This window comes from Drosophila ananassae, chromosome 2L (genome assembly GCF_017639315.1).
Source record: "Drosophila ananassae strain 14024-0371.13 chromosome 2L, ASM1763931v2, whole genome shotgun sequence".
Classification (NCBI taxonomy): domain Eukaryota; kingdom Metazoa; phylum Arthropoda; class Insecta; order Diptera; family Drosophilidae; genus Drosophila; species Drosophila ananassae.
Genome location: NC_057927.1, coordinates 1,786,966 through 1,810,668, shown reverse-complemented (window position 1 = coordinate 1,810,668; position 23,703 = coordinate 1,786,966). Strand labels below are relative to the sequence as shown.

Genomic DNA, 23,703 nt, shown 5'->3' with positions numbered 1-23,703 from the left:
ACCTTCATCGCGCCTACCTGTGCATCTCAGTCTTAGGAAATCGTTTGAACAGTATGGAACTGTGTAAGTTCTTGGTTAGAGCAACATTTGTGATCCTGGCTAGTGTATTTGGTGTCCTGCAAGGACAGCCTTTGGTTCTCAAGGACCTGCACACCCTCTACAGATGGTCGAATCTCAGTTTAGGAGATGATCAGGCTAAAGGAAATCGCTTCCTGCCCGTAGACGTGGATATTGAGTATGGGGATGAGGGCAGGCACCGCACTTTCCTGACGATCCCAAGACTGAGCATGACCACACCCTTCACACTGGCCACTGTGATTGCGGATGACAATGAGGTGGTTGAAAATCCAAGACTTGAGCCCTATCCAAGCGAGGAATGGCATGTGCCGCCAAATAACTGCTCTGGAATTACGTCCGCAATTAGGACTTATGTGAGTTTCACATTCTTATATTGCTATAATATTATATAAAACTTTAAAATCACACATTTCCCATCAAGATCGATGAATGCTGGCGCCTGTGGGTGGTGGATTCTGGTCAAGTTAACTCATTACAGTTGTGTCCGCCGCAAATACTAACCTTCGATCTAGTCAAGGATGAGTTAGTGCAACGTCACTCTTTGCCGCCCAATTCCTACAATCCCAGTGTTTCCATCTTCACTGCTTTGGTGGTGGATCTACCGGATAGTGGAACACCCAATAGATGTTTGGGGGGTAAAGCCTATATTGCCGACGCCTGGGGATATGGACTCATTGTTTTCGATTCCCTGACTGGTAGATCCTGGCGCATAGAACACGAATTCATGAAACCATCTACGGTGCCGGAGTTGGTGCGCTCTGGCAGCTCTCAGGCAGGAATATTCACCGTCAGTTTAAGCCCTAGTGAGATGGAAGGTAATTGTTTATATTTTAATGGCCTTATTAAATGTGGATTTTTTTAAACATATAATTTTAGCTTCAATTCAACTTTTTTTTGTCACTTTCAGATCGTTTTCTATACTTTCACACACTAAACGCCTTTAACGAAGTGAAAGTACCTCTTTCACTGATCAATAACGAAACTTTTTGGCATTCACCGAATGTCACTGATGTCACAGGAGATTTTCGTATCCTGGGCACCCGCGGAATCCAATGCGAATCAGAGGTGATGGACCAGTCGGGCAACCTCTTTTGCAGCCTCATCAGCTTGGGCGCCTTGATTAGCTGGGATGGAAAGTCAAAATATACGGCGGATGACATTCAAGTGGTGGCCTTCAATCCGCAGAAGATCAAGTTCGTCACGGGCTTGAAGATCAACAGAAATTCCAAAGGAGAGGAGGAGCTCTGGGCCTTGAGCAGCGAACCAAGACTTTTTGTCGGCGCTGCCTTGCCAGAGAAAGAGGTCAAGTTTCAGATAATTGGCTGCCGTACGGCTGACCTGCTTGCCAATACACCCTGTACCGTTGGCGCCAGAAATACTACGTCAGCTTAGTTTTTAATTTAATAAGTTTTAAACTACTATGATAATTATATATTTGAATTGCTCACTATGCAAAGCTACTTGCCATGACACTCGACTCTTGATAACGTACTCGCAGCGTGGCCGGGCTATTGATTTTTAATACACAAAATAAAAAATTGATTTAAGCTAAAATAAATTACATTAAAATGAAAACTTTTTTTGAATCTATTGATCATTACATCTTACATTTTTTCTTAACACATTTATTTGTACCATTATGGAATTCTTTACAATATTAGATCTTCCCATTTTTTTTAGCAAGTATGTAATTCAAAATTTAAAAAAATAGAAGAAGGAACTGAGAATTTTATAATACTTAAGTATTAGAAATAAAAGTGTATTTCAAATTTACCGCCCCATAAAAAGAAAATTGGTATTTTTTTTTGGTCACACTATATTTAGCGATATTATTGAAATATCGTTCTTAAAGTTCCACCTCTTGGCATTCTCTCTTGTTTACGTGTAGAATATTTATTTTGTTTTTAATTTTATTGACTTTTAAAATACTTAAATATGACAAATTTGCAACGCTGGCTGTTCTATGCTACGCTCTTTGCGGTGCCCTACTTGTCCATTGTTTTGGGAACTGTGCAAACTCAATTCACCAACAAATACTTGCTTCACATTCAACTGCTGCCGCTTCTTTTGCTGGTGCTCTTTGGGGTAAATGTTATGAAGAACTGATAAGGTTCCATGAGTAATATGTCTGCATCAATCCTATCTAGATCTTCTCCGTTTGGACCGTCTTGTACAGAACCTTTACATTTAACGACTGTCCTGAAGCAGCCAAGGAACTTCAAGCACAGATTTTGGAGGCCCGAAAGGATTTGACAGCCAAGGGATTTCGGTTTCGTGATTAAAGCTCCGGGAAATGTACTTCCCACATCCTGTTCATGTTAATCTGTAATTCCAATTTTTATAAAAGAAAAGAACAAGTTATGCAAATGTAGTCTTTACCACTGTTGGTGGGAATGGCACCATGTTAGGGTTGATTTCCCAAAGGTAACAAAAGTTTGGTAACAACAATCTCTTTCAGTTACACACTTCCAGCTACAGAATTATTGTTTCTATTGTGAAAACAAACCAAAAGTATATTCTGGCCAATCAATTCAATATCCATTTTATAAGGTTAGTTTCTGGTTACTATTTAAAAAAAACAAAGTTAAAAATAACTAAAATTACTACTAAAGTTAAAAAATATTTTATTTGTTCGATTTGAGTAAACGTTGGGCTAACTAGGTAGGGCTTAAATCAAGCTGGAAAGGTGGTAGGTCTGCGATCACTGGAATATTTCTGATATACATACGATACAGTGAAGACTGGCCCAATGCATAATGCATGCAGGCCAGGCTTCTGCTCTGCTGCCATCGCAGCCGCTGCTGACGACACTTCCAGTCTGGAAATCCGTTGGGGTCTGGGCTATAGCGTGAAGCTCTCGTCGAGAAACAACAGTTCGCGCTTAGACCCCAAACCGTACACAACCAGCAAGCAGCAGTGCTGACGTGTACATTCAAAATAAAGGAAAATAAAACTATAAAGCCCAGAAGAACAAGAAGCCCGAAAATGAGTCACAAAATCGCCGCTGTTTTTCTCCTGATGAGCTGCCTGATTGCCTCAGCTTATAGTGCTGCCAAGGTGAGTTTCCGGCTCAGGTGAAAACTAAGACTAACACAAGCAAGAAAAAATCAAAATTAGTCGGCAAGCGGAATATTACCCAACAGCCAAGCATGTCAGGGCCGAAAAATGGCATATACTATGTAGGTGAAGACGTGATTAAACGCTAAAAAAAAACCCATAGAAAAGCTGCACCCTTTTTGTGGCAGCAACAAGTGGCATTAAATGAGTTGAACGAACCACTGGAAAATGCCACTGTGGAAAAGCATAGAGCATAATTGACATTATAAATAAGCCGCGGAGAGCGAACTGTTGCTCTGTTGTTATTTTCATTTGGATACCCAAAACCGGTTCCCAGACCAGTTTCAATTTCTCACAGACAGAACCGGTGTGCCGGTACCCCCAACTGCAACTCCATTAAACACTCAGAGAAATATTCATCCATATTCGTTTAAAGTAACACACCTAGTTTTTTATTACATTCTTATAGAATTCTCTTAAACTAATAGAAACAGTAGCTCCCCATTTTATATTATAAAAAGCTCCCTCATACTAGTACTGAAATTGAATTATGTATTTTCTTTCGGTGCAAATATCTCTTTAATTAATTTTGCTTTGTTAAGAACGCTGGGATCTTTCTACGATGTGTCAGCGGCTTTATATAACTTTAACTAAACAATTTACTTTTGGGTATATAATATAACTCCTTTTCAAACTCATTTATGAATATTTTCTTTTCGACGAACGAATTGCGCATCAGTCACGGTCACAACTAAATATACTATTTCTGTTGATTGCCTCTCCACTTGTTTAGTATAGTCTATAATCGTTATTGTTTGAATTTATGAATAGAAGTTATTTTCAGTAATTGAGTTTAATTTGTTCAGTGGTATTCATTGAAATCTAAACAGAAAATCATACAACAAATTGTAATCTAAGAAAATTGGGTGGGATCACCAAAAAATAATCAATAATTGCTGAACAAAATTATGTTGACATCAGCATTTAAGGAAAGCATAGACTCTTGATTCGCATATTTCGTTGCTTGAAATCACTTAAAAAAGAGTTTATGATTAAATTTTAAAGAATTTATAATTCTTAATTATTTTTTTACCATTATAAATAGTATTCGCATTTTAAATGGGGAGTATCCATTAGATCTCATGGAAAAATACGGAATCAAACAAATATATGTATAGAACAAATATAATTAGGCTCTTTAATGCCAATAAATAGTTAGACTCTGATAGAGTTTTATTGTCTTATTTTCAAGATTGTGACCAAATATTCTATTTCAGTTTAATTTCTTCCCTTTTTTTAATTGAGTGAGTATAAAAATTTAATTATTTTGTCTGTCTCACACTCTTGAACCGTGTGCCGGTTCAAGTTCCATAATATTTTGGCTGGCCAGTTGGCTGGCATGTGGCAGTTGGGCTGAATTGATAAACAAGGAGTAACAATATTTGGATCCGGTTCATTCAGCCATACATGATTTGCATGCCCCAAACTGAAACTGCACTCTTGAATAATTCAAAATTTAAAATGCTACACAGCTCAGGGATGAAACGAGGGCAGTATTTGTACATGACAATATTATGTTTTATAAATATATGAAGTTGGAATAAGATTATTTATGATACCACTATTGAAATAATAAATACTATAAACCATTTTAATATAACCATAAACTTTATTTATACACCTGCCAGGGGAATATTTTAAGCTAACCCTTCAATATAGCTCATGAAAAATAATTTTATGTATTTTATGCTGTAGGTTCCTGTTGCAGTCTACTATGAATCTCTGTGCCCTGACAGTGCAAAGTTTATTACGGAGCAGTTGTATCCTGCCATGAAGGGAGAGCTGCGCGATGTGGTGGAACTCACCTTTGTTCCTTTCGGAAAATCTCACGTGAGTATCCTCTCTGCCTGATTTTTACCAAGGACAATAGCTCATTTGCATGGCTCATTTGCGAACCTTTTGCTTTGCAGTTCTCTACGCAAGGCTCTGAGGTTACCTTCACCTGCCATCACGGCCCCAATGAGTGCTACGGAAACAAAGTACATGCCTGTGCCATTGAACACATCCAGGCTAACTCATATCAGATTGAATTCACGCGCGAGTCCCTGACATTGGACTTTGTCAACTGCCTGATGAAGGCCGGAAAGAACTTCCCAGACAATGTGTACCCAGGTCAACGGTGCGCCGCTGAGAACAATGTCAACAACTGGGAAAACATCAAGACCTGTGCCAACAGCACTGAGGGTAGTCAGTTGCTCCGTAAGGCCGGTGAAGCCACCCAACGTCTCAAGGAACCCCTGACCAGTGTCCCCACTATCTTGTTTAACGAGGTAAGTTAGGGGTCTTAATAGTTGTGATCACATAATAATACCAACATTTACGTATAATTTTTCCCTATTCTTCTATTTTAGCAATTTGAAAAGAAGGTGAACGAACGCGCCCAGGTGAACTTCATCGGTACCATCTGCCAGTATGTGTCTGCTCCCCAGCCAAGGATCTGCACTGCCCACAATGGAGCCTCTACCTCCTTTGGCCTGGCCAGCGTAAGCGCCATCCTTAGCTCCCTGATGGGTCTTTGGGCTCTCCGCTACCTCTTCTAAGCTGTCAACTGTCAACCATACCTGCTATCTCCCACAAACTCCTCCATCTCAGCCCAGTTCGCTGTGCATTCGGGAACCTTAAAAGTTTATTCCCTTTTTTTACTCTTGAACTTTTTGTTGGTTTGCTTTTAGGCCAATTAAAACACAATTTGTCCATCCAACCAGCCCTTAAAAGTGTATTACAGATCTAATTATGTTGCGAGAGCTGGTCTTATTTTAAATATAAAATAAACAAATAGAAACTTAAGAATAATAATCAGTTTTTTTGGGGGGCAGAATACTGAATGACCGATTCAAAAAGTTGGCCAGGCCAGATGAGGCCTTAGCTAATACAACTGATTAGCAATTGCATAGATGAGCATCGGTGGGCACACTCATCACTTCTGGCAGCTTAGCCCCTGTGTTTGTTGTCAAATATTTTGATCGCCGTGCTTTTGAGCACCGTCAGCTGCTTATCGGCTAATTTGTTTTTGGTGCGAGGCGATAAGTTGCGGGGGTGCCACAGGGGCGTGGCAGAGGAGAAGGGCTTTGGGGGCAGTGGGAGGAGCCCGCTTGATTCGCAGTAGCAACAGGCTGGCGAAGCAATCGCATTCATCCGAACTGATTACACCAGATGGACATGGACTAGTAGGTGGAGGTGGCAACTGTTGTGAACAAGTCATAAGCGAATCAATTGGCTCGCCTTGTTGATATGAAAACCAGATTTTGAAATGATCAATTGGTAACCAAAATCACAATAATAGGAAAGAAATGCGGAAAAAGCAATTGTTATCGATATCTAGACAGTTTCTAGTAGAAACGTATATTTTGCCGTAATACATTATTTAACAAAGCAAGCCATGATTTTTTTTTTAGGGACCTTCGAGTTTGCAATTTAACATTTCACTTAGTTATAGGACTCAGTCCTAGACACATCGGTCTATTTTATTTTCTCTTTTTTATTTTTTATTTTAATTTATTTCATTCTGAATGGAGCTGGCACAAAACTTTTTTTTAAATTTTAACTTGTCATGGGCTGTTTCAGTTCATTTGTTTATGGTGGCAAGAAAACATTTCTCCTTATTTCATTGTTTTTATTTATAAATATATATAATCAAAATTTTAACTATTTATTTTTAGACTTTTATTTTATTGTTTTTCATTCTTCATAAAAACTTGGATGTCTTGATCCTTTTTGTCGTCCTCATCCATTTATTTTTCTGATTTTCTGATTTTTCTCCCTTTTAAGCATTAATCATTTTTTTTATTTAACTTGGCATGGGCTGTTACAGTTCAATTTTTTATGGTGGCCAGAGAACAATTCTCCTTATTTTCTTTTTTTTATTAATTTATTATTATCTATAATCAAACTTATATAATTAATTACATCATAATAAAAATTTGGATAATCTTGATCCTGTTAGTCTTCCTTATCCATTTATTCTTCTGATTTTCTTATTACCTTTTTAACCTTTTACCTTTTATTACCTTGTATATATTTTGAGTTTTGTAAATTAAAATTATGTATAAACTCGTATTTTTACATAGAATGTATCATTACTTTTAAGCGTTATCCTTGTCATGGACTGTTTCAGTTCATTTGTTTATGGTGGCCAGAGAACAATTCTCCCTATTTTCTTATTTTTATTTTTCTATAATCAAACTATATATAGTACCTAACCTCTAACGGCGGAAGAGGTTTTCTTTTTAGTTTTATTCTCTTTTTTTTCTCTTCTTGCTGAACTTGATTTAATGATAAAATTATTACTAATTTAATTTTCTAATTAATCAACCCATCAATTTACAAACTTCGTATAAAAATGAAACATTGGATTTCATAATTCATAATCAATTCATTGAGCTTTTCGGGTAACATACAGCTTTGGGCAATGGGTGCGGCTATTGGTTAGGGGCAGAGGGCCCTGGGTCCAAGGCGTTTATGGCAACTACGTCAGCAGCCACTTGTGACTGGCCTGTGATGGAAATTCATTCACATCCGTCAATTCGCCGGAGGAGTGAAGCAAATAAATCTGAGCGCGCTACTAATTTGACGTTCCCCAAATGCGAATTTACCACCTCTCCTGCCCTTTTCCGGTCCATAACTGGCATTTCTGTGCCCACGCAGAAAATGAATTTCAAAAGCCTGAAAATATCGTTGCATACTTCTGGGCAACAGCTTCGGGTGGCACTCGGGTTTTTTAGCGGCTCCTGATTGGTTGGCAGCCTTCAGCCCACACACACACTCTCGCATTGCCATCAAGTAACCCACTCGACCCCCAACCCACCCACACACTCGAGCTGTGGTGCTGCAGCTATAAAGCCGGCCGATTCTCTTCTGGCGACAGCAAAAGAACTCTGGCTTGCAGTCAAAAAGCAGCAACAGCGGCTACAAAAGTTAACCACCCGGCAAGGACGAGGACCAGGACGACCCGGACGAAAGACAAGACAATTGTTTTGCCCAGCAATTTACCAGTGAAGTGAAAGTAGGTGTTGACACAAGCTCATTAAGTGCAGATTAAACAGTCATATTCATTAAAAAAGCATTGGTCTAAACGGTTTAGTGTTCGTTTTGTGAATATGGGTAAGTAGTTGGACAAATTTTGTATCTCTTTGCAAAGTAGATTTTCGAAAAAGAATAAAAGCCTAAAAAGGCGCATATTTTATATTTTCAAAGAGTTTCAAAAGAAATGTGTTCCAGTTTTTGTTGGCAAAATCTTATTTCCTTTTTTTTAATTTTACTGACATCTTTAAAAAAAGACGTTAAGGTTTCATATTCATATTTAATAAAATATTCCTCCTCTAAAATTTAAAAGACTTCCCATTTTACTCTACATTTGTTTGCATTAATTTTTAGGCCTTGTTCTTGGTCAATTAATTTGCTGATGCCCTCAGGGATTTTGCTGTGCTCCAGCTGCCTTTGTTTATTTGTCTAATCTAATTGAATCAAAGTAGATTGCAGGCCATAATTATGGAGGGTGCAGCCTTCAGTGGGTGGCCTATGTTGACTTCCTTATCCGCTTTGATATATTTTTAATAACTCCCACTAAAAAGCCAGAGGCGATACCCATCGCCTCCTAGGCTAAAACTAGCAAACGCTGCTCATCTTGCTGACGAGGATGTTAAAATGCTACAGCTGTATAAATCATGCATTATCCTTGGAGCAGGAAAACTCACTGACGAAACTTGTTGCTGTTGAGGAAAATTAACTTGTGAGAAATTTAAAGTCAATTTCCTTTTTGTGAAGCCTTTTCGTTCTGACATGAGATGGATGCTCTTTTTGCAAAGTTGCAATGGCTCCCAAAGGATACAATTAGGCCTTATTGTCTTGCTGGAAAGGCTTCAATCAAGATTTAATTGACTTATGCAAGTAATGTGTTTTACAGGTTAAAAGAAAAAGTATGAGACTCGTTCTATCGTTTACAAAGCTCATCTCATAGTCAACGACGTCTGCTAGTAAACTTCATGTTAGAGTAGACTTTTAACTTTCAACTTGTCTGCGGGCTCGTTGGCCACGAAAAACAGCTCAAAGTCTTGACCTTCCTTGAAGTCAGTTTTAATTTGAATTGGATTGAGTTCCCTTTCCAGGCGACTTACTCAAGTTAATCTGTTGTTCAGACTATTGCCCCGAATGGCTTTATCGCTCCTTTAATAATCTGATTCGATTTGAAACGATTTGTGCCAAAGGCACGCTTCCATGGGATGACCTGGTTAGCAGCTGTTTGCTTTGTCTTTCATCAAATAATCAGCTGGAGATTAGAAAATTTCACACGGAAACCGATCAGCAGGCTGTCCGTGAACTTTGTATTGGGGATTCACTAAAAAAAATCGAATAAAAAATATATATTTTCAACTTAAATGCCCTTTAAACTTGCTTATGAGCATCATTAGAAAGAAATTAACTATTGTCAGATCGGGTTTATAGTAAATATATTAGGTTTTCATGTCCTGGACCGCCTCATTTTTTCAGTGCATTCATTTAATTTAACGAGAATCCCAGCACCTGTGGAAATTTTTCGAAATTCGATTTATACCCCTCGCAATCTCCATGGACTATGGCTTATTAGTGACAATGTCAGCAAAGAGTTGTGGCAGCAACAGCTCATTAAGGCTTTATTTTAACAGCTAAATAGCTGGGAAAATTGATAAGCCCTAGGGTCGAGTGTTGCCACTGCCCTGCGCCTTGGTAAACAATAATTATTATGTATAAATTGTTTTGCTCATGAAATGAGGCTGCTGTTATTGTTTTTGCAGGCGTGGGTGCCTGTTTTTATTGGGTTGATTTTTTTACTGCACTGGCGCTGGCGCTGTCACTGGCAGCGCTCTACATATTAATTTGCACTTATCGGCTGGTCATAAATTTAGCTCGACCAGCGACTGAAAATAGTCCGCGGATCGGCTGAAGCTCGCGTAGGAAGGCTCGATGGAAAAAATGGAAATGGGAAAGCGAGAGGTGGAAAAGCTGTGGGAGTGAGTACGCGTGACACGGATTGCGTGGAGATTACGGAAGAGATCGCCGCTTATCAGCAAGGGGGGCACAGGCCCAGGCCGAGATTCCATTCAAATGTGGCATATAGACACTGCGCACCCAAAGATCGGTCTCAGTCGCTGGCGGGAGCTTGAAAATGTGAAATCGCGTTTGGAAGCACGGGATTTCGGCTGGTGGAATTGCTGCCATACCAAGTGGAACTGGCAAAAAACATCCGCCCCACCATATCTGTGATTATATAGTACCCATCTTACGAGCTTTTAATTAGAAAATTAATTCAAATCGAATATAGTGTTGATAATCCTGTAGAAAAAAAAACTGCCCTACATATAGCACAAAATCCGAGATCGAATCAGCTAATCAGCCGGATTAAGGTGAGTTTCTGAAGCAGCTTCCCAGTGGAACTGCAGTTGAGTGCGACACGCGACCCGGTTCAGTGGCTAATAACACTGTGCGACAAAAAAAAAAAAACGAAATACACTTGGGAAACGAGATAGTGTAGGTTGTTAATCTGGTCGAAGAGAACTCAAAAATATTTTTTTTATATTTTTGGAACCCTCCAATTTTTTTTTATTTAAAAAAAACCGTTTTTCGGGACTTTTTTGCGCTTAAAAATTCCTGAACGCGTTTTTTTCAACCGATTTCAAAATTTTCGGTGTTTTTCAATAGTTAAATGTTGTAGCTTTTGAAAAAAAAATATATCTTCGATTTTGTTGAACAAAAAGGACAAAATTTTTACACCTGAAACTAAAGTTTTCGACTTTTATTCGTGTTTTTCGGATTTTGATGCCAGTTTTTCGGTAAAACTTACTAAAATTCTGTCATGTTTGCCACATATCAATGTTGTCTCATTCATTCTGAATAAAACGAGACAAATTTCATTAAAAAATAATGAAAATTGGTGAAGTTATAACGCTTTTCCCAAAAAAAGTCAACTCAACCTAGCGGGCGCTTCGGAGGTACAATGTGTATAAAAATAAGAGTATATTGCTTTCTTCTGACAAAAAGTTTGTCATTTATGCCACATATTAATATTGGCTCAATAATACTGAATAGAACGAGACAAATTTCATTAAAAAATAATACAAATTGTTGAAGTTATAACGCTTTTCCCAAAAAAAGTCAATAAAACCCTGGGAGCACTATAAGAAGAAGAGCATATTCCTGACTTATACACACAGGTACTCCGGAGCGCACGCAAGGTTGAATTGACTTTTTTTGGGAAAAGCGTTATAACTTCACCAATTTTCATTATTTTTTGATGAAATTTGTCTCGTTTTATTCAGAATGAATAAGACAACATTGATATGTGGCAAACATGACAGAATTTTAGTAAGTTTTACCGAAAAACTGGCATCAAAATCCGAAAAACACGAATAAAAGTCGAAAACTTTAGTTTCAGGTGTAAAAATTTTGTCCTTTTTGTTCAACAAAATCGAAGATATATTTTTTTTTCAAAAGCTACAACATTTAACTATTGAAAAACACCGAAAATTTTGAAATCGGTTGAAAAAAACGCGTTCAGGAATTTTTAAGCGCAAAAAAGTCCCGAAAAACGGTTTTTTTTTAAATAAAAAAAAATTGGAGGGTTCCAAAAATATAAAAAAAATATTTTTGAGTTCTCTTCGACCAGATTAACAACCTACACTATCTCGTTTCACAAGTGTTTTTTCACTGTCGCACCGTGTAATAAACATGGATCCAATTACGCACACACGGCGTATGATTGATGGGCCGTTCGGCATCAGCTGTAACCAAATTTTAATCGGTTTAATTTGGGTTCTGGCCTCACATTTACTAAGTGGGAAATTCATGCAGACTCCGGCAAATTAAATGACTTATCTTATACCTTTGAATATTCCGGCGCAAAATGTCGGCAAGCTTATGAAGAACCCAAGAAATGCAAAATTCAAAGCACGTAGTGAAGAAACATTTCTGGAACTTTACCCTTATGCCACACACACGTTCGGCTAATTGTCTTTGTGTTTGCGTGGGCGTTACATAAATCATAGTTCAAAGTTTTCGGCCCAGGATTAGCTACCTAAACGCATATGAAACCCAGATTCGATTTCAACTCACTCGTTGCGCTGTGCTCTGATTTCCTAATTAGCGCGGCAGCGCCCTGGGGCAAATAGCATTGTCAGGTCCAGACCTCAACAGGTGCTCGTGCTTTTATCCCAGGCGCTGATTCCCTTTTTTACTCTATTCCAGGTAACATGAAATCCACAATTTCTTTGCTGCTGGTTGTCATCTGCACCGTGGTCCTGGCCGCCCAACAGAGCCAAGCGAAAAGTGAGTACTTTATATATGTATAATTGTTACATTAAATTTTGATAATAGGCGTAAATATAAATACTAAAAACATAAAAATTTAAAACATCTAAGTATGCCCGTCTAAAAACGGAAATAAAAAACGTAAAACGAATACCTAACAATGTTTATGCACCACGTTTATTAAATCAATTCATTTATATTCTCGTTGATTTTATAAGCTTATATAATTTTATTTAAATTAACATTTTTTCCGTGTGCAATTGGCACACATCAATACCTTTAAAGCGCTCCAGATGCATATGTTCACGTGAAGTTGTCATGAAATATTCATTAAATTTATACGCGAAAAACAAAGCCATAAATGGGTGTCGTGCGCCGGCATCGTTTGCCTTGGGGACGGCATCAATTGTTGCATTAAATGCAAGACAAACAAAGGTGGTTGCCATTCTGACAAGCATGGTAGTAGCATCCTGACATCTTTGTTTTCCCAGCTGCGGAAATTTTAAGTGGCATCAACAAAGGGTCGTACTGGGCTGCAATTTCCGTATCCTTGCTACTTGCAAGCCATGCGAGCAAGTTATGTACTAGAATAAAGAAATATGAATTTCAATGTCAAATCACGACGAGAAGACCAAGCAATTCAAGGTATAGGCCAGTGGGATATGCGTGAGCTTAATTGGATATCTATCAGATACCCCATCAGGATCAATTACTAAAACTTTTCGATTTGATTGCCTTTGAAAGAGCATTTAAGAGTAGGACCAGTTAACTTATTTACGGCTCCCCAAGCGGGTACACGAAAAATGGGATAAATATGAAACACAGATACTCTGCAAATGGAAACCGTATAAACAGATAAGCTTTTTCAAACGGCCTTGTTACAAAACACCATAATTTTGCAGAGCATAAGAAATTGCCTTATCCTTCTAGCTTCATTTTACATTTTTCCAAGGTTTGGGGATGTCAAGGACAACTCCCAAGTGTGCAACAGTAAAATTTATGTTCGCCCGTGTGGGCGGAAATTCAAAAATAGCAGAATGTCAAAAGTTTGTTCACACACCGCCAGACAAGGCACACAAACAAAACGAAACTGAACCGTCATGGGGTCAAATGTTATCGCCGGATGTCTCTCTTGAGCTTTGACTAGCGATTAAAGATTTCGGCAGTAATTCCAAGTCACAGGACCATATTCAGTAGGAACTAATGCTGAGGGGGACACATTTAGGGTGGTGCGTTGGGAAATGCAAAGGCTAGGGTGTGGAGTGGAGAGTGGTGCGGTGCTGCCCAAAATCGATTACTAGGACATTGGCAATGAAATACTTTTTTTCCGTTCTAGAAGAGCCTATCTAGCATATCGGTCAAAAATTTTATTCTTTTACGAGGAGAATATATTCTTAAGTACCATTTATTCCAAAAACCTTCCAATAAATTACCAATTATTCCAAAAAAGTTTAAATTCAGTTGGGAAACTTTTAAAGTTTAGATATAGTATTTTATTAATGTATCTAAGTAATAAATAAAATTAAAAACTGGACTTATTGATAAATATTGGACACTGATTTAGCCGTTAAGTCTCACCTCTAGTCATCTCTGTTTAATTAATTCACTTTTCAATCCTTCTGCAGAGGGTTGCCAGGCCTTTGGCCATGTGTGTTACGGTGGACATGGCAAGCGCTCTCTGAGCTCTGGATCCGGAACAGGCGTGGGCGAAATAGCCAACAGCGGTCAGGAGCAGGACTATTTGCGACCAAATGGTCTAATGCCCATGATGGCGCCAAATGAACAGGCTCTTTCTGTACCACCCGAGGCCGAATTTAATGACTATCCCGCCCGCCAGGTGCTCTACAAAATTATGAGATCTTGGGTAAGAGATGCCGTGTGGGATTTACGGATAGTCACATTTTAACTCCTTCGTCTGTATTTCAGTTTAATCGACCCCGCCGACCATCCCCCCGATTGGGTGAACTGGACTACCCTCTGTCGAACTCCGGCGAAATGAACGCTTTAAACTAACTCCGGAACATCATACACTTCTCTACCTTCACAGAAACACACAGCAACAGAAAACACCTCCACATACCTTAAGATCAAGAGCCACAATAAAATCAGCAGAAATACCTACATGGACTAACGAATGTTAACTTTCGCAACTTGTATAAAATTTTTCATAAATGTCTACCAAAAAGCAAACCATTTTCCTGCTAAACTAAAAAAAACTGAAATTTTTAGGGGCTGGTAAGGATTTCAGTGCAAAAAAAATAATTATAATAACATTATGGAAATAATAAGCACACGATGGAAAATAAATCGAAGAAAATGGCAATGAGAGTGTGTTTTAATGATTTTACACTACATTTTATTTATGTTGTTAACGAGGAAAGCGAAAGACTATATGTAGTTTTAATTTTAATTTAAACAAGAACTTACTACTTACTCCAAGATTATAAATCGATGCGTGTGGCATCGAAAAACTGTGTGAAATATGTATGTTAAATGTTATAAGTGTGTTGTATATTTTAGCAAAAAACAAACATGTTAATCAAATTTTATATTTATAAAGAGACGCGCGGTAAAATAAAACAATTAATCTGCTAAAAAAAGCATAATAAATTTGACGTTTGAGTGATTCTTTATTAAAAAACATTAGAATAGTAACTATAAAAACATTAATATCTATGGAAGGGCCATATGGACTACAGGGAAGGCTATATCTTTGCCAATAGACATCCGATTCTTAAGAGGCATACCTTAACGATTTGTAGACCGATTCCCTATCATACTCCATCAAATTCAAGGAAAACATTTTTTTTTTAGATTTTATATAAATTTTCCTGGGGGCTCCCATTCAACATTGTAAAAAATGCATGAAAGGACAATATGGCCCCCAGCGATTGTCATATCTTGGCCAATTATAATCCGATTGTTGAGCGGAAAACCTTAAACGATTTTTGGATCGATTTTTCATAATTCTGCATCAAAATCTAGGAAAGAAATTTTTTTTAGATTTTATGTCAATTTTCCTGGGGATCCCCCTCAACATTGTAAAAAATGCATGGAAGGACAATATGGCCCACAGCGATTGCCATATCTTAGCCAATTTTTATCCGATTCTTGAGCGGAATACCTTAAACGATTTGTGGATCGATTTTTCATTATTCTGCATCAAAATCTAGGAAAGTAATTTTTTTTAGATTTTATATCAATTTTCCTGGGGATCCCCCTCAACATTGTAAAAAATACATGGAAGGACAATATGGCCCACAGCGATTGCCATATCTTAGCCAATTTTTATCCGATTCTTGAGCGGAATACCTTAAACGATTTGTGGATTGATTTTTCATTATTCTGCATCAAAATCTAGGAAAGTAATTTTTTTTAGATTTTATATCAATTTTCCTGGGGATCCCCCTCAACATTGTAAAAAATACATGGAAGGACAATATGGCCCACAGCGATTGCCATATCTTAGCCAATTTTTATCCGATTCTTGAGCGGAATACCTTAAACGATTTGTGGATTGATTTTTCATTATTCTGCATCAAAATCTAGGAAAGTAATTTTTTTTAGATTTTATGTCAATTTTCCTTCAACATTGTAAAAAATGCATGGAAGGACAATGTGGCCCCCAGCGATTGCCATATCTTGGCCAATTTTTATCCGGTTCTTGAGCGGAATACCTTAAACGATTTGTGGATTGATTTCTCATCATTCTACATCAAAATAGAAACAAAATGGTGTTTCATTTTTTTTGTTACTTTCTCTGGGGGATCCCCTTCAAAAATGAAGAGCGAAGCAGGATGGGCTATATGACCCCAAGTTATGGCTTTTTCATTTCCAAATTCCATCCGATTCTTGAGCGGAATACCTTAAATGATGTCTAGATCGATTGTGTGTCTGCATCAAAACCTACTAACAAAATATTTTAATATTTTTATGAATTTTCAAACTAAATTTAGTGTGACCATATGCACCTAAAGTATTAAATACCCAGCTACCCACCATCGCATATCTACCCATCTCTAATGCCCCACGTGCTTCGTAAACATTTAACATGTTTAAACCGTGAATAAATATTAAAATTTAGAAAAAGCGGACTAAAACACAGGAAAAATGACTCACCTGCAGGCAGAAGAAAAGGAGGTCGAGTCTCGCGGAGCATTTAAGGAGAGCAGTCGCATCTTCCGACGAAATCGAGCGCTGGGCTATGTGAGCAACCAGGTTCCAGCAGTAACGCGGTACGTCCAGCGCCGCCGGGACACGCTGCTGATCACCTGCATCGGACGCTCCTTCCAAGTGTACACCGCCAGCCACTTACGACTGTTGCATGTGAGCGGTCTGCATCCGGATGAGATCACGGCACTAGCTACCGATCGCCTGCATACTTACACGGCCAGCAACAAGTGCATCTATGCGTGGCGGGCGGGCAAGCACATTCGACATGTCTACCGAGGCCATCAGAAGGATGTCCACCTACTTCTCCCCTTTGGATCTAGCCTCATATCCATAGACAGAGACAATGTCTTGAGAGTGTGGAGCATTCCCACCGAGGATGTCTATTTGGAAGTACCATTTCGGATTGAGGAGTTCAAGATCACGGCTGTTGCCCATCCGCCCACCTACATCAACAAGATAGTGCTGGGCTCCCAGCAAGGACAGCTAAAAATTCTGAACATCAAAAAGAACACCGTGGTCTGTACCTTGAACCACCACGAGAGCAGGATAACCTGCATTGAAACTGCTCCAGCTTTAGATGTGGTGGCAGTGGGATATGGCGATGGATCCATTCAACTCATCAACCTAAAGTTTGACGAGGTGTTGATGGGTTTTAAGCAGGACTGGGGTCAGGTCACCAGTCTGGCGTTTAGAACAGACGGACCCCCTATTTTGGTGTCTGCCTGCAGCAATGGGTACATGGCCTTTTGGAACCTGGAGGAGAGAAAGCTAGCCGGACAGCTGCATGCCCACGAGGACCAGGTTACCACCGCTATTTGCCTGCCGAGCGAGCCGGTTGTTTTCACCACCTCGCCGGACAACTCGATGAAGCTATTCGTGTTCGATATGCCAGACGGTGGAGCCAGGCAGCTGAGGATCCGAGAGGGACACACGAAACCGCCCCTGTGCATCCGTTACCATGGAAACTCGGGGGTATCGATACTTTCCTCTGGCGAAGACAGCACTCTGAGAGTGTTTTCCACCCTATCCGAGTCATTGAACAAAAGCATGGGCCGCGCCAGCTATAATCCCAAGGCCACAAAAACCAAGAGTGAGTAGAGACCATAGTTGCCCCATGTCCTCAGCTTAATTCCTTCTTTTTCTTGTAGATCGCTTCCAGTACGACAAGAACATTATGCCGCCCATTGTGGAGTTCACCTCGGACACCACCCGGGAGAAGGAGTGGGACAACATCGCCGCCATTCATACTGGCATTATCCAGACCACCACATGGACATTCGACAAGAACCGCATGGGCCAACATCGCTTAGTGCCGCAGCAATTCCAAAACAAAAATCGCACAAACTTCCTCAACGAGACCACATGCATCGTTTTGACGCACTGCGGCAACTTCGCGATCATTGGCTACAGCAGTGGCGACATTGAGCGCTTCAACATCCAGTCGGGCATTCATCGGGCCAGCTATGGTTCTCCGGGCCACAAGATGGCAGTCCGTGGCCTGGCAACTGACAATCTAAACCAGTGCGTCATTTCCGGTTGCTCCGAGGGCCTGCTCAAGTTCTGGCCTTTTAAAGGAAAGGGTGAGTTCTCCGGCTCTCACTCCAACTGTGACATACTAATGTCCTTTAAATTAAATTCATTTCAGTTGACAAGCCCCTAGCCGTTCTCCGGTTGGCAGACGGCATTGCCCTGATGCGGCAACATCGCGAGAGCTCCATGCTGGCCATCGGTCTGGAGACTTTCAAAGTGTTCGTCGTGGACATGCACACACGGGTGATAGTGCGCAAGTTCTCGGGTCACACGGCCAAGCTGAACGACATGACCTTCAGTCCGGACAGTCGCTGGCTGATCACAGCCGCCATGGACTCCACGATCAAGGTGTGGGACATACCCTCGGCCTACATGGTGGATCAGTTCCGGGTGGAGCGTCCCTGCGTGTCACTCACCATGTCCCCAAACGGTGATTTTCTGGCCACAGCTCACGTGAATCTGCTGGGAGTCTATCTGTGGGCCAACAAAACTCTCTTCAATCAGGTATCCTTGCGCTCCATCGATCCTAACGAGCCTGCCCCATACGTGGGACTGCCCACCAAGGTGTGCGATGCCTTGGAGCTGGAAGATTGCCTGCAAGAGCTGGAGATCGACGAAGATGCTGACGAAGGGGAACTAGTAGATGCCAAATACGAGACACCAAGCCAGCTGTCGGAGGAGCTTATTACGCTGTCCGGATTGGCTGCCTCTCGTTGGCAAAACCTCCTCGACTTGGAACTCATTAAGCAGCGCAACAAGCCGAAAGCCCCTCCCAAGGCTCCCAAGCAGGCGCCATTCTTCCTGCCCACCGTTTCCGGTCTGGAGCTGCGCTTCGACGTGGAAAATGGTCACAAAGCGGAGGATGGTTCTCACTTCCGCCAGGCCACCACTTTAAATAACTTGACTGCCTTCGGAAAACTGCTCGAGCAAACAGCTAGCAGCGGAGACTACGCTCCGGCTGTCCAACACATAACTCAGCTGGGTCCTTCGATGGTAGACTTTGAAATTAAGTCGATGCACCCCGACGCTGGCGGCACTCTGCTCGCCATGCTGCAGTTCATCAAGATGATCGAGTTCATGTTCGGGAGCAACCACAACTTCGAGCTGGCCCAGTCCTACTTGAGTGTCTTCCTGAGATCGCACGGCCTGGGGCTCACTGACTCTCCGGAACTGGTGAAGGCGCTACGCAGTGTCTCCAAAGTGCAGGAGGATGCATGGCAGCGGGTGGAGGAGAAGCTTATTTATGGGACGGGGGTTGTGGCGGCACTTCGAAACTTTGCGCATTAGTTTAAGAGAATAGTTGCAATTACATTTGAAGCTGCGTCCTTGAATTTTTGTAAATAAATTTACAAAATATTTTAATCATGAAGTTTTTTAATTAAGAAATGATTCTTTTGAAGTCCTCAATTGAGTGATTAAAACCAATTCCATTTTCCTACTTTTTTATCTAATCCCTGATAAAAATTTAAACTATATACCCCCGTTTTATATTTATATAGAGCTGATATCTCCAGCTGGAATTAGGCGATGGTGAATCAGAGTTCCGATGACTGGACAACTGATACGAAAATAATCACCAAAAAAAGGAAACTCAAGAGAGAGAAGAAAAGACATTTCAATTTCAAATAGTGTATTAATTATTTATTTTTATATCCGTTTAAACTAACGCTTTTATTTATGCTGGAATTAAATAACTTAAACTTGATCCTAGACGCGTTCGCTGGCGCGGACTTTAGATACGGTTCTAGTGGCGGCTGATTTGCGGTTTCAGTTTAGTTTCAGTTTTCGACTTTCGATTCTTCGATTTGACAATTTGACAATCAAACGCAACATAAACGAAATGAAAAATGTTCTCATTGGTTTTCGAACAACCACTCGTTATAGACATAGTGCATATATCTGATAAGTTTCCATTGATTTATACCTAAATATCGTAGCTTGCATGAAATAACTTTAGATCTCGATTGGTTGGGTTTCCTAAGTGGTTGTGTTATGTGGGTTGTTTTTTGGGGGGTGCTTTACGATTTCTTAAGAGTTCTTCGGCCATTGCAAGCGCAGTTTACGTTTTCCGGGAGCTGGGTTGCATATTATTACTGCATTTTGGATAGGACCTTGGGGGAAGAGTGGAATCCAGCACTCGGCTAGGCGCTTAGCTCGATGTGCACTGCTGGACACGGGGGCCATCCTGATAGCCGCCATCGTCCTCATCGTAGGCCATGCGCTGGTGCTGCTGACGCCGTTGCTTGGGATCAAAGTCCTCCTATGGGAATGGAGAGAAATTCAAATATTAGTAAGTCTGATTTACGGGAAACTGTAAACAAAGCCAGACCTTTCATTGGCCTGACGAGTAGCCTTATATGGCTTATAGTATACACCGACTCGTCACGCCAATAACAACGAATTAGGTAATCAATGTGTTTATGCAACTATTACACTTGAACCTGGTACTCACCAAAACAGTGGGCTCTGCATCGATTGGAATGTCAACCTCCGGCGCCGGGGGCAGGCACTGTTTGAGGGCGGGCACCACTGCCGGATTGATCGTCTCGGGGAAGATGACCTCGAACTGAATGATCAGTGTGCCCTTCTCCATGGGGTTCTTGAAAATGGGCATGCCCTCCTCGTTGATGCACTTTGTCATCTCGTGCCGAATAACCTCGCCGGGATTTGTTTGCACGATCAGATCGCGGTCATCCAGGGTCTTGATAATCCGCTGGAAGCCGCACAAGGCTTCCACCAGCTGCAACGGCATCTTCATCATCAGATCCTGCCCGGCATGCGCGTACGTCGCGTGCTCCTTTTCGTCCAGCAGAATAATAATATCGCCAGGCTGAGATTCCGGCTCGTGATCACCCTCGCCCGTAAACACAATCTTCTGTCCGTCCCGCATACCCTTCTCGATGTGGACTTCCAGTACCTTTCGCTCCCTCACCGTTTTCCTGCCGTTGCAGTTCTTGCAGCGGTCCTTCTCCTGAATGGTCTCGCCCGATCCGGAACACTTGCGGCACACCTGCTCGATGTGTTGCATGATGCCGGGAGCGATCTGCTGGACACGGGTCTCCACACCATTACCACGGCACTGCATACACTTCTCAATGCTGCCCTTCTTGCCTCCCCTACCCTCGCACTTGTCGCAAATAACGTTCTTCTGCAGCTGCAGCTTGCGGGTCGCCCCGTTGTAGAGCTCTTCCAGCTGCACGGACATCTGATGCACCACGTCCTTACCGCGTCGCTCTCGTCGTCGACCGCCGCCGCCACCTCCGAAACCGGCGCCGAAGAACTTCTCAAAGAAGTCCATCGGATTCCTGAAGTCTCCGGAGTCGGCTCCACCCTTCTTGATCGCCGCCTCGCCGCCCTCGTCGTACACCTGGCGCTTGTCCGCATCGGACAGTACTTCGTAGGCCTGCGAGATGGCTTTGAACTTTTCGCCCTCGTTGGGGTTTTTGTCGGGATGGTATTTGAGGGCCAGCTTCCGGTAGGCCTTCTTCAGCTCGTCGGGCGTGGCATTGGGCTTCACGCCCAGAAGATCGTAATAGCCAGTTTCCTTCACCATATTTTCCGCTGTTTAACTGAAAAATAGACGTTGTTGTAGCAATCTGTTTAATATATGTCTGATTTATTTTTTAATATTCAAGAGCCCCTGTCATGTTCTCCTACTATTTGCTGATCAGAAATAACAAAGCCCTTAATTGGTGATTAATTTTTATTTTTTATTCAACTAATCTTTAAAATACAAATAAATTCAAATATATTATGAAGTGAAATAATTCTTCTTGGTTTCTGCTGACTCTTGATGACAAGTCATTGAATTTGCATTATTGCTGGACTTTTTCGCTCAGTGCGTCCGTGGGGGCGGCCGTAGGCGGGACTTTGCTTCCGGGCCCGAGCCCTGGTTTCAAGGTCAGCCCACCGTCGAGCGTGTGCGAAAATAAGTGCGACGTTTTCAACAGAATTTCTAGAACTTTTTTCCGCCTATTTCAATACATCGAGCAGCTGACACTCCTCGTCCCCCGCGACGACACACTCCGCCACCGCCGCCACTGCTACCTGGCCATCTCTTTCGCATACACACAGAAACCCATAGTTTCTAGAAAATTTCGTCAGATTCACGTAGCCCTGGTAACGAACGGCGACCACAAAGCAGAGAGAGCGATAATGAAAAACGGCAGAAAGGAGAACGAGACAGACAGAGAGAGGCCAGGGGAGAAAGGGCAGCCAGCAGACACTTGGAAAAAAATTGAATTCAAGAACTGTCTATTGATTTGCATCAAAGGAAAAACGCCTTGCCAATTATATTTATATCGAAGAAAGTTGGGCGCACACGAAGCATATTCGCACATAAAGTGTATATATTGTGCATGTATGGGTACCAACATGTGCCGCGCAAGACGCTGCGTCAGAATTCGCCAGAACAAAGGCAAAGAGCAAATCCAAGCGATTCCATCGATTTTACAAACGTCAATTCGTAGGAAAATTGTGTCTGGCATAGAATTAACAATTATCGGCGATTACTTAACGAGATGAGATGAAAAAAATGGGGGAAAAGGAAGTGTGTACACTCATACACACACAGACACGGGAATTTTTTTTTTCGTAGCGACAAGGCGAAATGTGCAAAATCTATTTTTTACCTTTTTCTGCGTCTAGAATTGGTGTCGTGTGTTTATAGGACTAAATGGACTTTTCTAGCTAGGTTCCTTGAAGTTACACTTTATACAAAAATTTTAATTTACTTTGAATACTTTTTAACAGCTTACTACACCACGCTCCGAATTGAAGAAAAAAACTTGGAAAACGTGTGCGGCTGGGCACGGGAAAAAAGAGTGACCATTCGCGGTCCCCTAAAAGTGCGACCATCTGTCGCAACTATCGCGAAATTTGTCGTTTTTACGGTACAAATATGGGCAAATTCCGCCATATATTCAGCTCTTCAAGTCGGTAACACTATTCTGCGGCAACTTGGTTATTTAATTAACACTCTTTTAGCATTTATAAATAAAAAAACTGACATGAGGCACGCGCAATTCCTGGCCCGCACTGTTCTCGTGCAAAATAATAACGTGGAGGAGGCCTGCCGACTTCTGAACCGCGTCTTGGGAAAGGAGGAACTTCTGGACCAGTTCCGTCGCACTCGCTTCTACGAGAAGCCCTACCAGGTGGGGTTTAAAAATATTTCCATAAACTTTAACTCATTGTTTGAAGTATTTCAGGTTCGCCGCAGGATAAACTTTGAGAAATGTAAGGCGATTTACAACGAGGATATGAATCGCAAGATTCAGTTCGTCCTTCGCAAAAACCGCGTCGAACCTTTCCCAGGATGCAGTTAGTCGCTGTTATAAGAGTTTTTTTCCAATAAAATCTGTACATTTTGTTAAGAAAAGGTTTGTTTGACTATGAGTTGTCTAACAAAGATTAAGTCGATTGAAGGATCAAGGGCCATAATAGAGACATAGGAAAATATCAGGACAAGACTTCAAAGAGTTTGAAGCCGGGTCTATTTTTAAAAGTATTTTGGTTTGGGGTTAA

The 23,703-nt window shown here is 41.0% G+C and overlaps 7 protein-coding genes and 1 long non-coding RNA gene across 12 annotated transcripts; 6 read left to right on the top strand and 2 right to left on the bottom strand.

Annotated features, from left to right (window-relative positions):
- The first annotated feature begins 1 nt into the window (after window position 1).
- On the top strand, window positions 2–1,732 carry LOC6500165 (protein yellow). Its single transcript, XM_001953066.3, has 3 exons — window positions 2–431; window positions 500–893; window positions 986–1,732. Exons 1-3 carry the CDS (start codon window positions 54–56, stop codon window positions 1,468–1,470), a joined length of 1,257 nt encoding a protein of 418 aa, XP_001953101.1. The 5' UTR covers window positions 2–53; the 3' UTR covers window positions 1,471–1,732.
- Window positions 1,733–2,013: 281 nt separating this feature from the next.
- Window positions 2,014–2,445, top strand: LOC6500166 (dolichol-phosphate mannosyltransferase subunit 3). The gene is made up of 2 exons (XM_001953065.4): window positions 2,014–2,163; window positions 2,226–2,445. The coding sequence occupies exons 1-2, from the start codon at window positions 2,014–2,016 to the stop codon at window positions 2,358–2,360; spliced, it is 285 nt and encodes a 94-aa protein (XP_001953100.1). The 3' UTR covers window positions 2,361–2,445.
- On the bottom strand, window positions 2,259–2,943 carry LOC123258384. The gene is made up of 3 exons (XR_006508043.1): window positions 2,807–2,943; window positions 2,458–2,643; window positions 2,259–2,401 (listed from the first exon to the last, which is right to left on the bottom strand). It is a non-coding gene; the product is annotated as an uncharacterized LOC123258384 (long non-coding RNA).
- On the top strand, window positions 2,875–5,982 carry LOC6500167 (GILT-like protein 1). Its single transcript, XM_001953064.4, has 4 exons — window positions 2,875–3,135; window positions 4,891–5,025; window positions 5,106–5,465; window positions 5,547–5,982. Exons 1-4 carry the CDS (start codon window positions 3,064–3,066, stop codon window positions 5,733–5,735), a joined length of 756 nt encoding a protein of 251 aa, XP_001953099.1. The 5' UTR covers window positions 2,875–3,063; the 3' UTR covers window positions 5,736–5,982.
- Window positions 5,983–8,059: 2,077 nt separating this feature from the next.
- LOC6500168 (neuropeptide CCHamide-2) lies at window positions 8,060–15,089 on the top strand. Of its 4 annotated transcripts, none has more exons than XM_014910923.3 (4): window positions 8,060–8,197; window positions 12,412–12,492; window positions 14,100–14,338; window positions 14,401–15,089. In XM_014910923.3, exons 2-4 carry the CDS (start codon window positions 12,417–12,419, stop codon window positions 14,485–14,487), a joined length of 402 nt encoding a protein of 133 aa, XP_014766409.1. In that variant the 5' UTR covers window positions 8,060–8,197; window positions 12,412–12,416; the 3' UTR covers window positions 14,488–15,089. The 4 variants fall into 4 exon arrangements, with proteins under 4 accessions (XP_014766409.1, XP_044574193.1, XP_014766408.1 ...); XM_044718258.1 differs by having other exon boundaries at window positions 8,069–8,295; XM_014910922.3 differs by lacking the exon at window positions 8,060–8,197 and adding an exon at window positions 10,298–10,574.
- A 1,378-nt stretch (window positions 15,090–16,467) lies between these two features.
- On the top strand, window positions 16,468–19,539 carry LOC6500170 (WD repeat-containing protein 36). Its single transcript, XM_001953062.4, has 3 exons — window positions 16,468–17,737; window positions 17,796–18,227; window positions 18,293–19,539. Exons 1-3 carry the CDS (start codon window positions 16,585–16,587, stop codon window positions 19,462–19,464), a joined length of 2,757 nt encoding a protein of 918 aa, XP_001953097.1. The 5' UTR covers window positions 16,468–16,584; the 3' UTR covers window positions 19,465–19,539.
- A 251-nt stretch (window positions 19,540–19,790) lies between these two features.
- On the bottom strand, window positions 19,791–23,024 carry LOC6500383 (dnaJ homolog subfamily A member 4). Of its 2 annotated transcripts, none has more exons than XM_044718256.1 (3): window positions 22,911–23,024; window positions 20,630–21,746; window positions 19,791–20,437 (listed from the first exon to the last, which is right to left on the bottom strand). In XM_044718256.1, the coding sequence occupies exons 2-3, from the start codon at window positions 21,728–21,730 to the stop codon at window positions 20,327–20,329; spliced, it is 1,212 nt and encodes a 403-aa protein (XP_044574191.1). In that variant the 5' UTR covers window positions 21,731–21,746; window positions 22,911–23,024; the 3' UTR covers window positions 19,791–20,326. The 2 variants fall into 2 exon arrangements, with proteins under 2 accessions (XP_044574191.1, XP_001953096.1); XM_001953061.4 differs by having other exon boundaries at window positions 22,809–22,944.
- On the top strand, window positions 22,995–23,557 carry LOC6500171 (28S ribosomal protein S21, mitochondrial). Its single transcript, XM_044718257.1, has 3 exons — window positions 22,995–23,111; window positions 23,164–23,333; window positions 23,388–23,557. The coding sequence occupies exons 1-3, from the start codon at window positions 23,078–23,080 to the stop codon at window positions 23,502–23,504; spliced, it is 321 nt and encodes a 106-aa protein (XP_044574192.1). The 5' UTR covers window positions 22,995–23,077; the 3' UTR covers window positions 23,505–23,557.
- Window positions 23,558–23,703: the final 146 nt, after the last annotated feature.